The sequence below is a fragment of the Lutra lutra genome, chromosome 8 (assembly GCF_902655055.1).
Source record: "Lutra lutra chromosome 8, mLutLut1.2, whole genome shotgun sequence".
Classification (NCBI taxonomy): Eukaryota; Metazoa; Chordata; class Mammalia; order Carnivora; family Mustelidae; genus Lutra; species Lutra lutra.
The window spans coordinates 15,812,798-15,829,354 of NC_062285.1; the positions used below are offsets into that span (position 1 = coordinate 15,812,798).

Consider the following 16,557-nt stretch of genomic DNA (forward strand, 5'->3'; position numbering starts at 1 on the left):
ATCCAAGGCAGCCCGCCGAGGGTCGGAAAAACACTTACCTGCGCTATCCGTGTGGCTCTTACTGGCTGTGGTTTTCATCATTTTCTCGCTGAATAAAAGAAAAAGAGAGTCAGCTACACAGTTTCCAATTTTTTTTTTTTTTTTTTTGGCCCCTTCCATTCACTAGTCTAAGCGATTAGCAGCAGCTTGTGATGGTATCAAGCAATGAGGGTATTTGAGCATCAGCATCACCACCGGCCGGGATGGAAGAGGCTTCCCAGGTGTGGATTGGCCACTGCGGGTGGAATGCAGCCGAGCAGCACTCATGACTTTCAGATGGGGCAGACGTGGAGACGAGTGGATGGCGCTCGCGGGCACGGCGCTGGGGTCCGTGAAGCCACATGCACTGGGAAGCCCATTTACCCTTCTTGGGCCAAAGTGTTACCTTCGACCAAGAATTACCAGAAGGAAAACAAACAAACACACCATGATTCATAGAGATGGGAATATTTTCAGCCTTGAGATGATTACAAGAAAAACGGATTTGAATGAATGGATTATCGTAATGATTAAAGAGAAACAGATCGAATTATTTTTCATTGGTTTGCTTTCTTCTTTTTACCTAGACGCATCTTTGCTATTACTTGTAATGGGCCCTTTAAAAAGCGCCGACTGAACAAGGCCAGTTAAACTGGCAATCTGTTTTTCCATGGCTTGCATCCTCTCTCTGTAAAACAAGAGAATTGTTGGTTAAAGCTATTATTGACTTTCAGACTGGTTTGTCTAGGTGAATGATCCGCTGAGGGTTATAAAATGGACCACCTAGGAGGCTGCCAAAGTTCATCCCATCCCAGCCCCAGGGACGTGAACAGCCTACAAATCCTTGCTGGGTTCAAGATTCAATGATCAGAGTTTAATATTAACCCGCTGAGCTCACTGAAAAAAAAAACAAAAAACAAAAAACAAACAAAAAAAAAACACCAGACAAAGGAGCCAGCCCAAGCCTCCTGGAAAACGGAAAAGTGCTTCCTTCTGAAAGGACTCTGTTTGCCCGCAGTGTTTTTGTGACTTTCTGCCCTGCTATTGCAATTTGATTGCTGGCACCGGCCATGTCTTAGGCTAGCTGGGGCCCGATGGCACAGACTTGCAAGCTGTCCTCATGGGCTGGGAGGCTGTCACCTAGGTTTCAGTGTCAATGATGGAGATGCTGGCCGAATGAGGAGTACAAATTGTTTCACAGCCCAAGAGCGACAAAAATGGATGTCTCTGAAGGAAAAACAGGACTGGAATCACTGTCTGACTTGGGGGAAGGTGCTGCCGAGTCTAATGTTGTAGGAACCTTAATCTGGGGGCTTTCACAGGATCCAGCAGGAAGACAAATATCCCTGACAACTTGACCATCTCAAGACACAAGTGAAAAATCCCCCCATGAGGAACCGTGCACAGACACTGCCCCCTCTATTTGGGGCTCTCTGAGGTCACGACACCGTCCGTCTGGCCTTTCACACGGGCTCCCCTCTCCGAGCCCTGGCCAATGGCAGTTTTGCAGAACGATGACCGTTATTTCCAGCACGTGATAAAAACACCACCACAACAGAGTGACCTCCCCTGACCAAGGATGGTGGGCAGCAATGGCTGTCACTGCCAGTGAAACGCAATGACACGTACGTGGTGGTTTCAAACAAGACAAGGGAGACAGCGGAGAACAGTCTGAGTAGTGGGGGTACCTCACCTGCCAACGTATCCCCTCAGCAGGTGTCCCAGCGGGGGATGGCTCGAGACAAAGACGTGACCCCACTCTCCACCACAGTCCCCCACCCCACAGGCCCCTGGTAGTGTTAGCCCTGGGGATTCCTGTACTACAAACAGCATATTCAGACATCATAGCTTTTAAGCACAAGCCGACTTCTTTATCTGGTACCGCATGGAAAAAACATGGCGGCCTGTTCTTTCACTAGAGAACAAACAGCTGGTTGAGTTGGACTAATCCAGAGATGACGTATCTGTATCTCCAACTTCGCAAAGGTAATTCTGTCTGTACAAAAACCTCTGGCCTTGCTTTTTGCCTTAGGAGTACAACCCGTAGCGCCATATGAAACACTGAGCTTAATTGCACAATTACGACTTTGACTTCACAGTCGCATGCATTTTCTTTAGGTTAAAATGGATGGTTCTGACACAATCCCGAGTTTCTTGGATGTAAGTCACGCGATCTGAATAGTCACTGGTTGTGAACACAGTAAGGAAAAGGATCCAGCTGACGTGTTAAATAGTATGATCTCTTTGCTGTACTGCAAGAAACTGCGGTAGAGAGAAAAAATTGCAAATAGAGTGGAAGTTCCTGGAGTGAATTTCCAGATGCTTCCAGGCAGAGTAGTGAAGGCTGAACTGAGTGGCATAGCGTTTTGAGTCTTACCTGTGTTTTTGGCCTCCTCTCTGCCATTAGACAGTGCATGTCGCAAACAGAGAACTCAGTAAGAAATTCTAATCAAAAAATCAGGTTAGTAAACCTCCAATGGCAATCCCAAGTTTATCAGACCCAAGTGGCCAAGGAAAGATGGTGGTGGTCGGTCATGCTGCCTGCCGAGTGGGAGAAAAAGACTGAGACAAATGGGCTCTTGGGAAATGAATGATGTCCAGGAGATCTGCCGAGCAGCAGAAGAAAGTCGTTCCGGGCCCCCATTCTTCCCACAGTAATGCTGGAGTCAAGCTCATGACCTCGAGTAGAGGGGCACTCAGAGATCCTTGAGATGATACTAGTTCACAGCTCTTACTCAATCCTAGGCACATGCAAAAGATCCCTCCTTCCCTCCCTCGCGCCCACCCCGCCTTCCTTCCTTGAGTGACACTATTTTTAGAGTCTAGGCAGTCTTGGTTAGGAAATGGCTTAAAGGAGCCTGTGAAGCTGGAGCGTGGGATAGGAAGGCACGGTGACAACCCAACCAGACAGGCGACAGCGATGGTGAGAACCAGCTAAGTCTATGACTATAAAGCATTAAGTGAGAACCTGACAGGAGGAAATGGCGGAAGGGATTCCAACACTGGCTCTAGGCGCAACCCCGAACAGGTCCCTTTCTGATCACTCTCTGGTCACCAGCTTTCATTACCCCGTTTGCAAGGGACGGCAGCAACATCAAAAACCAAGCAAAGCGGCTGAATCATTCAGAGTCAGAACACCGCTCTTCAACTGATTCATTCCCATGGGTCCTCTCCACACAGGCGTCCGAAGGGCTTCGTACATGCCTTTGGCTTTTTCCTTGGCTCAGTGGGTCCTCAGCTGCTCACTGGGCTTCCCTGCACAGTGGTTTTAGGATGCAGAGAAAGATGACACCCAAATCTCACTCCACTCTTCCTTCCTCATCAGACATGATGTTGACATAATCACCCAACTGCCTGGGATAAGAGTTTGGGATGCTCTGGAGCAAAGCCCTATTCTCAGCCCTATACACACACATTTGGTTCTCCCTTTCTCTCTCTGAGGACAGCTGTCAAAGCTCCCTGCGTGGCCTCCTCTGGGCTATGTCACTGGTGGGGCCACCAGGAAGGAGACATGATATGTCAGAGCCCTGAGAGTACAGAATACTTGAGCCTGACGGCCAAGGTCAGGAGACAACTCTCTCCCATTGTCCAGGAAACAGCGGGGCGTGCATGTGACAGACCCATGTGATTGTACATGCGTGTTCCACTGCATCGACCAAAACTGCTTTACAAAAATACAATTCTTTTGACACATGGTAATGAGAAAACTTTTTCCCCTCCTATTTAATCATCAAAGTGTTTCTGGTTTCAGGATTCATTTGAGGGAGATTATCTGATTTATAAATTCATAAATAAGATTGTCTTTCCATTTCATGGTTGGTAATCTGGAAACAATTTTATGGTTTAACTAAATTACAGCAACTGGAAACTTATGCAGCCTTCTCCCATGATGAAATGTTATGAAGTATGTTTTAATGTGAAAAGGAGAAAGGAGAAACGCAGCGGAAGACGAGAAATTAAATACAACCCTGTCATTTTGTTGCAGTGGCAATTCTGTACGATAACCATCAGAATATGAAAGACACTTCAGCCAATGCTTGCCAATATTCCTTGGCTTAAGGTATTACAGGACTGGTATAATTACTGTTGAAAAGATGGCTTAAAAGTGATTTCATAAACCATTTTGTATCATTCCATAAGCCATATTTATGTGATTAGTATGTATGGTTAACTAGTCATTTAGGGCCGTAAGTCAGCCTGGCTGAATGCATCTTCTTGGGGCCCAAGCATAATATTAATAAAAAAACTCAAGTCCAATCCAGGGAAAGTGCTGATCCCAGTATTTAAACTCCCTCTGCTACTACCAGCTTTCCTTGAAAGCCCATGTCTGCCTGTGATGAGGCAAGGCCCAGACTGTGCGTGGTCTGCTCTCTGTCTTCAGAAGACAGGGAAGGAAAGAGTCTGCATTTGGGGGGAGTACGTTTAGCCAATAACTCCACTTATCCAACTTTTGGATTCAAGTTTTCACCTTCAGCCTTTTTTGACCTGGGACTGGCCTCTGTGCTGACCCAGGCCTCATTAAACCTGAATTAAGTCCTTATTGTCTTATCTCTAGGTAAATTAATGACTATTAAAAAAACAAGTCTGTGCCATAACAACTAGGAGACTGGTAATTTTATAATGAATCCCTAAAGGTATGTTTTTAGTCATCCAGAAGGAGCGTCGGGGAGCTGAGGGAAAACAGCTGGCTGAGCTGATGGGACCAACCCCAGTGGAGGGTCGTTCACCTTCTGAATCAGTTACCAACGCTGAGCCCACTGGCTCAGGATAGTCAGTAATGACGACGATTGGGGGGTGGGGGGCTGGCCTTCTGGGAGTGCTTCCCAGAGGGCCCATCAATTCATTTCCAGTTCCGATATTCTGTGACTATTTTTACTGTCTGTTCCTGATCATTCCCTGTCATCTCTATCTCCCCACAGAAGTCATGAACAGCAGACAAGCCATCAGCAAATGTTTTAAAGCACGTTACTCTGTGCTAGGCACAGAATAAGCTGGTGTGGACGAGACAGTGAATAAAGCATCATCATTCCTTCCTCAGAGTCACTTTTTGTTTGTTTGTTTGTTTCTGGGAGAAAATCTAAGTGAACTAAAACCCTTTAGTCTTGGCAGTGCCAAAGGCATTTTCCAGAACTGAATAGCGAACAGGCTGAAAGCTGGGCTATGCCCTTGTTTGCTCATGCCCTGATTCTCTGGTATGAGGGGGAAAAAAAAAAAAAACCAAAGTAATTAAAGTCACTGTTTTCAGAAGAGTTCAACAGAACACTGGAATTCAAATGATCTGAATTTGTGGTAAAGCTTCAAATAGGACTCTGAGCAGTGAACTTTCTATTTCTGCCCGAAGTTAACCTATCGGTGAAAGAACTCTATAACTAAAAACATTCCTCTGAAAACGCCCAATCAATCTAACTGCTCACTGAAACCTCTAGATTTCTTGAGGAGACACTGTGGGCATGGCCAGTAACTGGCTGCCATGTTTGGTACGCATTAAGGTCGTCCCCCCACCACTGCATGCGACCATGTCTGGCACTTTCTTGTGTTCTCAGTCCTTGGACGAAAACCAGTTACAGAGGGTCACGAAAAAATGGTGTTGATAACATTGACCTTGAAGGCTGCTCTCTCCCCCCTGATCCTCTGCCCATGGAGAAGGAAGACTGGGTATGCACCATGTTTCCTTTTACTGCTTCAGCCCATTGCTCTGGCCAGCTGCTCAACACTGCCACGCTTCTGAATTCTGACTTCCTCACCCGTAAATGCCCTACCAGCATCTCAGACATTCCCACGTCCTCAGAGGACTTCAGCACAGGAAGCCGGCCTCCCCTCTGTCCCATTCCAATTCATTATCTCTTAGAGCTTCAACGTCTACTCAGGTAACCCTTTCAAAAGTTGGCCATTCTGGGCACCTGGGTGGCTCAATGGGTTGGGCCACTGCCTTCGGCTCAGGTCATGATCTCGGAGTCCTGGGATCGAGTCCCGCATCGGGCTCTCTGCTCAGCAGGGAGCCTGCTTCCTCCTGTCTCTCTGCCTGCCTCTCTGCCTGCTTATGATCTCTCTCTGTCAAATAAATGAATAAAATCTTTAAAAAAAAAAAAAAGTTGGCCATTCTAAGACGCTCGACTCTTCTTCAGACATACTCTGACCTTCGGTTCTTACTCGGTCTGGTTTTACTGTCTAGATCTGGAAAGTCCAGCATTTCCCCAACTCAACAAAGAAATAATGACCAAAGTGAAGGTGTCCATCTGGAATGCTCTGCATTTGACTGATGCCCACGAAGATATGCACATCTAATGATGCCTGTAAGGAAACAGGCAAAAAATGGAGCCTTATTTATAAAGATCTGGGGGGAAAAAGGCTATTTCTAATCTTTCTTTATAAATTCACTGAGGCACTGAGAAAATGAAAGCTCATGATGAGATGTGAAGAGAATGCTGTGTTCCTTGGAATAAATAGTTTTTCTCATATTAACTTGTAACTGGTGCTATTTACCCGAAAGGACTCAAGTGACATTTGATTGCCAACAACTTCAGTGATTGCTACTGAGCGTGAGCCCTGTGACAGTTGCTGGGGGCAAATGCTACTGGTCTTTCTTGCTGACCCCAGGCTTCAGATGACCCAGCTCGGGGTGGGACAGTAGTCGGCATAGCTGGCTGGGCTCTAGGTCCGTGTGCTCCTAGCAGTCAGGTGCCCCTGGAGGACGGACAGAGACGGTCAGCTGGGGAAGAGCAACTCCTCCTGTTAGGAGACATGTGAATGAAGCCCCAAAGAATAGGATTTAGCAGAAGGAAAAGAGAGGAGAACAGCACACTAGGGGAGTCCTGGGGCAAGGGCAGTGGAATTAGACTAAGAACATTCAATGGAAGCAACAATTATGGAGCAGGCATTAATCTAGATTTGTTCTCTGGCTCCAGAGGCGGGCGGGGACAGGGTAGGGACACCAGGTCGGAGGCCACCGTCGCAGACAGGTGGCAGCTGGCACCAACAGTGTGGTAGCAGGAAGCTCGAGGAAGAGGGCTGGAGTAAGGGACAGCCTTCTCTGGTTGTCCAAATGGGGAGTGGGAGAGAGACCAATCAAGAGGATGTCAAGGCCTCTGACCCAAGTACGGGATGAATGAAGCGGTCACGCCTGAGTTGCACACCTAAGATGGGACACGCGGAGCCTGAGCTGAGCCACAGCCACCCACCGGGGGGACAAAGCTGCACTCCCATGTCACAACACAAACGTCTCCGAGTCTCCACTTCCTCAACTGTCCAACTAGGATAACAACAGCCTTCCCTGTCCCCTGGGCTGTCCTCCCACAGAGGCGCAGGGATGAGGGCGAGGGAGAAAGTGCACAGGCAAATACATTATCGCTTGCGGGACATGAGGGATGCACGAGGCTTCCTTTCCTCCCCTGGACTTCATCCATCCAACAAACCTTGTTCCGACATCAACTGTGTGCCAGGCACAGACCTAGGAGCTGTGGATGCCGCGGCGAATCAAGCAAAGGGCTTGCTCTCATGGAGCTTATGAGGGGAGGGTAAAACAAACTAAGCAAGGAGAGAAAAACATATATGTAAGTATATAAACATAGGTGTATACTCTTATGTAGAAACAGGTATTTTATTTAATTATATGTGTGTGTGTGTGTGTGTGTGTAGATGGCCAATAAAGGTCTCACTGAGCTGATGGCGTTGAGTAAATGCCTGACATGGGTGAGGAGCCAATAACCACGCATGGGCAGAAGGAGGCACGAGGCAGAGGGAGAGCAAGTGCAAAGTCCCAGAGGTAGGCAAGGCCCAACACATTCAAACACAGGAAGCCAGGGAACCAGGAGCTCGTGACCCGTTACGTAAAAGGCTGAATGAACTTTCAGCACACAGAGGAGATGGGGCCTTCAAAGCCTGGCACCCCTGGTGAAACAGAGGTGCCCATTTTCTTATGCCCAACACTCTAAGACTTAGGATTCTAGAATTACAGAACTTTCTTGGTTGGAAGGAACTTAGTTAGGCCCCACCGTTTTCCTTCCCTTCTGGTTTAGTGACCTTGACAAGCCAAAAAAAAAAGGGGGGGGGCGTGACAGGCCCAGCAGGTCACGCTAAGCTCAACCACACCCAGCTCCGCGCTCCCAGGACAGCAAACCCGCTGGGGAGGTCTCCAGGTAGCCTTTAACCTGATTCACAGCTTGCTTTCCGGGCAGATTGTACTGGCTGGAACCAGAATACAGTCCACGTCAGGCATGAGGACACAGTTTCTCAGATCCAAAGGGCCAGATCCAGCGGCCCTACAGAACAGAGCCACGGACTGCTCTGATAGAACCTTCCAGGTCACTTCCCTGCGTACACCCATGTCATTCAAGCTGTGCAGAACCATCGAGAGGTCTTACTACCATCCCCCTGTTACAGCGAAGGGCATGGAGGCTTAGCCAGGCAGGGGCCCTCCCAAGGACAGTGACTCACCATCTGGGGTGAGGCGCTTCGTTTCCCTGGAGGTGAGAACCTTTGCTCCCCAGGATGAGACTACACCCTGGCTTGTGAAATCACCTACTCTGCATTTTCTTTCTCCTCCCTGAGGGTAATGTTTCATCTTCATGCTTCTGGAAATGACATCGCGGATTTTTGCACAGGTACAAACCGGTACGGAGAGCTGTTTGTTCGTGTTCCAGCTACCTGACCAGGGGCCTGCCATTGACCTTCCGACAAGAGATGGTGTCAGAGGTGATGGAGAGACAGGTCTCTTGAGGGGTCCTATGGGAGCTGTGGAAATTCGCTCTCCGCTCCCACCTGCTTCTGATGTGGAAAACCTTAGGGTGAACTCAAAAGACAGACTCAGGAGAAAGAAGGGAGGCCTTTCCTAGAGCTGGCCTCCCCCGTGTCTTTTTGCATTTCGTCCTTCTTAGATGTCCGTGTTTACTGGAGGAGTGAGGGACATACCGTTTTTATTACAAAGACAAAAAAAAATATTGAAACAGTTTGACAGTAAAGACATCGTTTGGCTGGAAGAGCTCCAGAAGCCAGGCTCTTTGGGAAAACTCTTGTCTGATTCTGCTGTAAAGTCAGCGATGAGCAGAGTGGCCTCTCAGACCCCGGTCATCTCTGAAGATGGTCGGGGAGGGAAAGGAGGGGTTTACTCCTCATACCTGCTGGCCCTACACGAGTGTGGTGGCCAATACTGACTTCTGTAGACCCGCCATTTTTGAACGTTTGAATGAATGCTTAGACCTGGCGAAATTTTTGACACTTCACTCATGAAAAATAAAACTCCAAATACTCAAGAAAAGCCAAGTGTAAAACCTCCATAATCTCCTCCAGAAGGGTGGGCCACCAGTCATGAGGGAGGCTCAAATATGGCCTGGACATCACGAGGACCCGGGATTACCCAGTTCCTGGGCCATCGGGCAATTCGGAGGTACCCCATCTTCAGGCCGGATGGGAACCACACTGACTCCACACTGAGCGGCTCTCGCCATAGAACCCGTCCCTAAACGTGTATTCCTCTTCTCTTTGAAGAAGGCAAGGGAAGGGGATGATCCGAATCGCACAGCATTTAGGTCACTCTGGCTTTGCTTCTGGTTTTGGGTCTGAGCCACCGGACTGACAGCACCTCGTGACTATTCAAAGGAGATATGGGGTGCATTTTAATGTCATCTAATTAGTAACAGAAGATGGCTCTCCCTTTTGGGAAACTGGTTTGCTTAAGGTAACACAGACCTCGTGGCATTCATTCCACCGGTATTTCGGCTACAATATCCCTTGTAAGAGCAGAGCTGCCTTCACGAATTTGTCTGTTGGTTAAGGATCATGTTTCCCATCAGCTCTTGCCTGAATCTGGCAGCCTAAGGAACGACAAGTAAATATTACTTAACCATGACATTATATTCCTGTGCAGGAAGTAATAATTCGACTGACTGACACCGATTTGGCTTCCGAGACCAGCAGAACAGCATGTGCAGGTGTCATTTGTCTAGAACCATAAAGCAGAAATGTAGCAAATTTGGGAGAGAGATCAGTCCGTCTTTCCAAATGACATCTTTTCATTTCATTGTGTGTATCCCTTGAATCGCAGTCCATCCCAACATTCTCACAAAAGCTCCCAGACCAGCGCAAGTTCGGGAAAGGGCTCTTTTTTTTTCTGCATTCATAGCAATTACTGTCTGTATCACTTCTTTTGAATTAATTATGTACAAGCAGTCCCCAGATTATGACAGCTTTGTAACTGAAAAGTTTACTTGTACTTTCATTGTTTAGTACTTGGAATAGATGGTGGCTGGATTTCCAGCTGGTCCACGGAAGCCTCTTCAACCTACAGGGTATTATTAGTGCGATCATTGTTCCTCATTGTTTTCAAGTGAAACGTGTCCTGACTTTCCAGCTGGACGTGGAGATGTGGAGAACAGATCTTCCCCTTGGAGCTCCAGCCCCAGGGAGAGACACATCCCCCTCTCACTGTCCTGGAATGGAGTCCTCCCTTCTGCTTTGCTAGGAGACAGTGTCACCCTCAGGTGACAAGGAAAGCACCCCTGGGCATCACCCATGAGTGAAATCCTACTGTTGTGGCGGTTCCTACAAAACAGTTTTTAGCCTGCATTTTCAGCTCAGAAGTTCCTGTCCTTAGCCGTGGTATCGCTTGTATTACGCTTTTCATGTTTTATGACTGTCTTCCTAGTTTATATCCCTTGTGCGTGGGGACCACATTGAGGTTTCTTTCTATGCTGTAAAGCATCTAGTCCACAGCTCAGCACTTAAGAGGGGCTCAATAAACATTTATTGATCCATAATTAGAGCTACGTGGGAAAGCAGTTCAGACAAGAGCCGAAATCAGTCAGGCACTGTTAGGCAGCAAAACCGATGACCTAATAATGTCACTGTTTCCTGGTCAGGCATCTCTGTCATCACTCACATAGCTTAGGCGCATTTAAAAGGATGTCCTAATCCTGGCTTGTCTTTCTGCTTCCGGACCCCAGAAGAGATGGAACTCTGACTGTTCTCCTGAAATGGATTTTAAAGTGGCTTTGATATTCTAAACATTCTACCTTGGATCTTTAAGCCTAGCTAATTCTCTTCGCTGTTCACACTTAGTTTTATTTTCTCCACACCTGCCCACCTGCTTTATGTTCTTCCTAGGGGTACACTTGACAATTCGTCTCCTTGCTTCTTTAGGTACAGTCCCGGTCTTAGCCATCTCTCCACACTGATCTCTGGTGAGCAGCATGTAGTAGGGCACTTTGCTCAAAGCAGAAACACACAACTCCTTGTCATGTGGAACTGGGGCGCCTGGGTGGCTCAGTGGGTTAAGCTGCTGCCTTCGGCTCAGGTCATGATCTCAGCGTCCTGGGATCGAGTCCCGCATCGGGTTCTCTGCTCGGCAGTGATCCTGCTTCCCTCTCTCTCTCTCTGCCTGCCTCTCCATCTACTTGTGATCTCTCTCTGTCAAATAAATAAATAAAATCTTTAAAAAAAAAAAAATGCTCTTAATTGTAACGAGTTGTTCCAGCCCATGAGGTAGGTGTTATTATTATACCTATTTTACAGATAAGCAAACTGAGGCAGAGGTTCAGTAACCTGTCAAAGGTCTCCACTGCTAGCCAGTGTCAGAACCGGGATGTGAACCCGGGCAGTCTGGCTTTGGAGTTCACATTCATGAACACAGCACACTGCTGCCCCTCAGTGAATGGTTGATCAAGGATGGACTGAATCAAAGGTCATAAGAGCAGGTTTTCACAGTAGTGAAGGTGCTTCACCAAGAGGTGAAGGGCTGAATTGGGGTAACGATTGTCAAGATCCGTGTTTTATGAATGTCACAATTTACATTATCTGAGTGTGGGGTACTCTTCCATGTCTCTACTTCATTAAGCAGAAAAAGTCCAAATTTCCTTGAGAACCGGCGCTTCTCAGACAGGGGCATTTTGCATCTGACCGCAACCCTTACCCCACCCCTCGAGTCCCCCCGCAGGAAGTGCATTTGACAATGTCTGCAGACATTTTGACTGTCCTTACGAGGGGTGGGGCTGGGGTAGTTTGCTTCCGGCATCTAGCAGGGAAGAAGCCAGAGACACCACCAGACATCCTTCAGGGCACGGGAGAGCCCCTCCACCCAGCCAACAACAAAACATCCGGCCCAAAATATCAACAAGCGCCAAAGGTAAGACACCTCGTTCCAGAAAGATCCGAAGTCTAACCACTTAGGAGGCTTCTGATGCGGCTCACCTTTGAATATGCCCTTGGAAAAAGGAAAACAAATTAATCCTCAATTTTAGGAGGAAGCATAGTTTGAAAATCTTCAAAGGTCTGCCAGTCACTGTGAACATTTTTCAATGACATAAATCTGAATTCAGACTTCCGCTCAATCCACTGTTCAACCAAGGAGGCATCCCACCCCTCGAAGCTACCAGCAGAATAACAAGTAGTCCTCCTCCAGTAAGAAAGTGACATGAAGTGATTAACAATGGACACCAGTTAGCGTGCACTGTTCCTCTTCTACACAGAAGTTTCTTTTCTCTTCTAAGGGCCCCGGGGTGGGGACCTCTGCTTCTCTCAACTGGGGAATTCTTGGAGATCACGATGCCATCTCACATGGCTTTTCTTTCTCCAGACAGAGGCGCCGAGGCAAGGCGAGAATTTGCTCCCCAGTGGACTCTCGACTCATGTGGAATTTAGCTATCGTAGGTGTGGAATGATGTAAAAATATGATCTCGGTTCAAGTTTACCATGTCTTGAACAACACTACATTAGAAGGAATCTGTTATACATTTGGAAAGGGAGCTCTTAGTCACTTTGCGATGAGCACTCTTGAATTTCAATAAAGATATTTTACATTATAGGATCCAAACTATAAATAGAAAGTAGCAAAACATAAATGTCCTAGATTTTTACAATTCTTGAGGGCTGCTTTATGTGCCATGAATAGAAATAACGATGCTATTTAATGAAGGAATTTTATAACCTAGGGAAGACAGAGCCTCACACACTGAGTCATCTGTCACACACTGTCCACCCCCCCACCCCCAGCACTCCCTCACAGCCATGTGGACCATTCTCTTCTTGGCCTCCCGACTGAAGAGAACTCATCTGGATAGAGCCACCTTCTCACTTGAGATCGTTTTTCATCCTAAAAGCTCAGACAGGAAAATTGCTGTCTTAAAAAAGTCAAAGTGGCTGTATCCTGCTCCTCTACCCCCCAAATCCATGGCCATCCTGGGAGGAGAGCCCTATTGTCCTCTGTGTTCTACTATACACATGACTCTCCCCCCAGATCTTCTATATAAAATTTGTCATCACTAGATGCTTTCCGGAAGTGTCTTTGTAAGACAAGAGAAGCCAAATGCATTCGATCAAGACACACGACTACATACAAGGACCGAGATGAAATGACTTCATCCTTAACTCTTCATTTTCAAGTCAATAGAGCAGTTATAAAAACATGTTCAAAAAAAAATAAGGAAAGGAAAGGGAAAAAAGCTACCATGGGAGGCTTCCTAAATGCAGATGAGAAAGAAAGAATTTTTCTCTCTGATTTCAAACATCCTGCAGTTATCCGGGCTATTTCCTTGGAACGGCACCTGAACCCAGCAGCGTCCAAAAGAAAGGAGTGCCACCGATTTCTCAGTCCCCTGCGTTTTGTAGCTTCACATCTTAGATGTAAAATGTCACTTGAGAGTTTTGGAGAAGAAGCCCTCTCAAGATGTATTTGCTGTTTAATATTCCGAAAGGGCGACAGACACGGGTTTGGCGCTTGATACGACTCCACAGCCATGAAGATAGACTTGTAGGGGCTGAACTCTTAAAATAAACAGATTAAATCTAAGATAAGAGCCAGCTTTCGGCGCAAACAAAGGGCTCTGATTTCGTGCTTCGGTAGTTGTTTCTGGCGCTCCTGTTTTGAAAAATTTTTCTGTGACGTAGTACTTGCATTCATTTTTCAGAAATAAATGCCTATCAAAGATGCTCCTTCTTTCCCCATCGCCGCATACTTGTGCTAATATACTAACTAGGGCAGTTATATTTTAAATGGCCAGTATATATTTAGCAGCATAATTATGCAAATACTACCCCGTTTATGACTGTGGATATCCTTGAGGAGCAGTTGCGTAGCATCTAGACCTGAAACAATTTCTTAAGAATTCTGGTAGAAATGTTCAGAATTCACCCCTACACTGACTTCTCTGCTGGGTGCAGGTGTGGCTCACAGGTCCCACTCATCTGGCAGACTATTTCACAGTGGTAAAAGGTCAGGATTCTTTAACGGATACGGATGTTCTATGCCACGTGCTGGCTTTGTGACCTTGAGGAAGGACTTAACCTTTCTGAGTCTCGGTTTCTGCATCTGTAAACTGGGATGATGAGGGGCGCCTGGGTGGAGAAGTCGGTTGGGCGGCCAACTCTTGCTTTTGGGTAGGGCGATGATCTCAGGGTCCTGGGATCCAGCCCAGAGCTGGGCTCCACGCTCAGTGGGGAGTCTGCTTCAGGATTCTTTCTCTCGCCCTCTGCCCCTCCCCCCATGTGCTTGCTCTCTCTCTCTCTCTCTCTCTCTCTCTCTAAAGTAAATAAATGATTCTTCAAAAAAAAAATCGGGATGCTGATAGTATGTAGGTGATACTATATTTTTGGCGAGAAACAGAGAAGAGTGATTCTAATAAACTGCTGATTCCCTGAATATTTAATCTTATTTCTCACGCTCCTTTTGAATTCATAGATGACAACAGATTAAAATGCTTAACCTCTTTCAGACTCAATTTCTTTGACTAGATTTTTATTATGTTGGCTTCTTTCAATCGATTTAGGCTAGAGAAATTCCCTGTATCAAAATTAGCTTTCCTATTATTATACGAGATTTGGAGGGTCTTTAAAATGGACTAGGCTAGTAAGTTACACAAAAAAAGAGTAGATGAGAAAAGAAACTGAAATACTCAAGAGTGTCTCATTCCCTAAAAAATTTTTGCTGATCTCAGTTACCACTCCTGAGTATTAAATCTAAACCATCCTATTTGCATGCAAATTTGTGCTTTATCACCCTAGATGACAGAGAGTGACACATTCTTTCCATTCCCCAAGGCCAGAAGAAAAAGCAGAACTGCACTCCACAGGAAAAACACAAATTGCCATTTCAGACAGTTAAAACTTGAACCACTCGCTCCTTCTTTTCACTGGCAGATCAATTACCATGAGCTTCTGATCCATTTGTCCAAACGGTTTCTACTTATCACCATTCTCTTTCCTTTTGTTTGGATTTACACTAATGATACTGCTGTTAGACCCATGCTCCGAACGCTCCCACGGACCGCCCCCCATTTGTCACAGCTGTTGGCCTGCGTCACCCAACCCCCACCTATGCGGAAACTCTTTGCAGACCTGGATGGCCTTTGATCCTACTCTGTGGCTTCTCCCAGTTGCCCGGGAGGGCTGGGGCTCAGCCGACCTCTGTCCCCTTGGTTTGACCCTGCAGGGCAGCCCTCAACCACTCACTGGCACAGACCACCCTGGGCCGCCCTCACCGCCTTACCTGGTCTCTCTATCTTTGGGGATGGTAGCAGTGCTGTAGGCAAACACCTGCTTCTCTAAGAGAGGAGGGCCGAAGTCCACAATGCTGGCTAATCCCGGAGTGGTCCGTGGCTTTTCAATATACACCAAGGTGCCCGGCTCCTTCTTGAAGGTCTGGCGGCTCGGGGAGGCCCGCTCTGGCTGCAAGGTGTGAGGGGGCCCGTGGGCGTTATGGTGGGCGTGCATGTCTATCATCCTCAGGTCGCTGACTCGATGAGGAGAGGCGGGGGGCGTTTTGGAGCCCAGAGTTGGCAGGTGGCTCTCTGGGTATTTCCGAGATTTCTGTCTGTACAGCGACTGCTCCATGTGCATTTCCGCTTGCAGAGAAGGGTTGCAGTAAGCACTGGCCGAGCGGATCGCTGTGCGGTGATACGCGATGATGTGATCGGGGACGTCCAGCGGGTGCCCGCCATGGGAAGACGCTATGCTCATCCGCCCCTCGTGATAAAGGTAAGGATCGGTATAGAAGCCCTCATTCCGGTACATTGCGATGTTCTTGACACTCATGTCTTCATCGGGCTTCACATCTCTTCTTTCCAGGATGGCGCTCGGGCTGGGCGAGATGGACCTGGAGACCGGCAGGCTGGAGAGTCTGTCCCTGGGGATGGTGGCGTTGCCAGGAACAACCATGGGGCGGGTGCCCCCGTAAGGAATTCTGGATGGGGAAGGAGGCATGGAATGGGGCACAGGAGTGGATGGTGGAGAGTTTGGGATGGCGTGGGGTGGATGGGCGGTGGATCCCGGTCGAGGGGCACCAGGGCCATCTCCTCGTGCATACACAATTTCTCTCTGCATCTGAAAATAAAACGAGAAGTTACAAAATCTCCTTAGATACTCGTGTTTTTAGATCTGTCTCAGCTGTGACAGCCTGGCTCTCCTGTGGCAGCAGGCTGAACGGCCCCTCCTTGGGCAGCATGTCCACACTCTGATCTCTGGAAACCATAAGAACATCACCTTCCACGGCCATGGGGACTCTACAGATGTTCCTTTGTAAGAATACTGAGCTAGTATATCCAGTATCTTGGGCCA

General features: G+C 47.5%; 1 protein-coding gene across 23 annotated transcripts in view; it reads right to left on the reverse strand.

The window, feature by feature from the left end:
• The window catches only part of KIAA1217 (KIAA1217 ortholog), a 750,245-nt gene that overhangs the window by 45,534 nt on the left and 688,154 nt on the right, over positions 1-16,557 (reverse strand). For 17 of the 23 annotated variants that reach the window (XM_047742845.1, XM_047742844.1, XM_047742846.1 and 14 more), the window contains 3 exons: positions 15,491-16,323; positions 602-706; positions 39-88 (listed from right to left, as the gene is read on the reverse strand). In XM_047742845.1, the coding sequence (XP_047598801.1) occupies positions 39-88; positions 602-706; positions 15,491-16,323 (988 nt within the window). The remainder of the gene's footprint in view (positions 1-38; positions 89-601; positions 707-15,490; positions 16,324-16,557) is intronic. The other 6 variants (XM_047742855.1, XM_047742843.1, XM_047742839.1 and 3 more) reach the window with 1 other exon arrangement.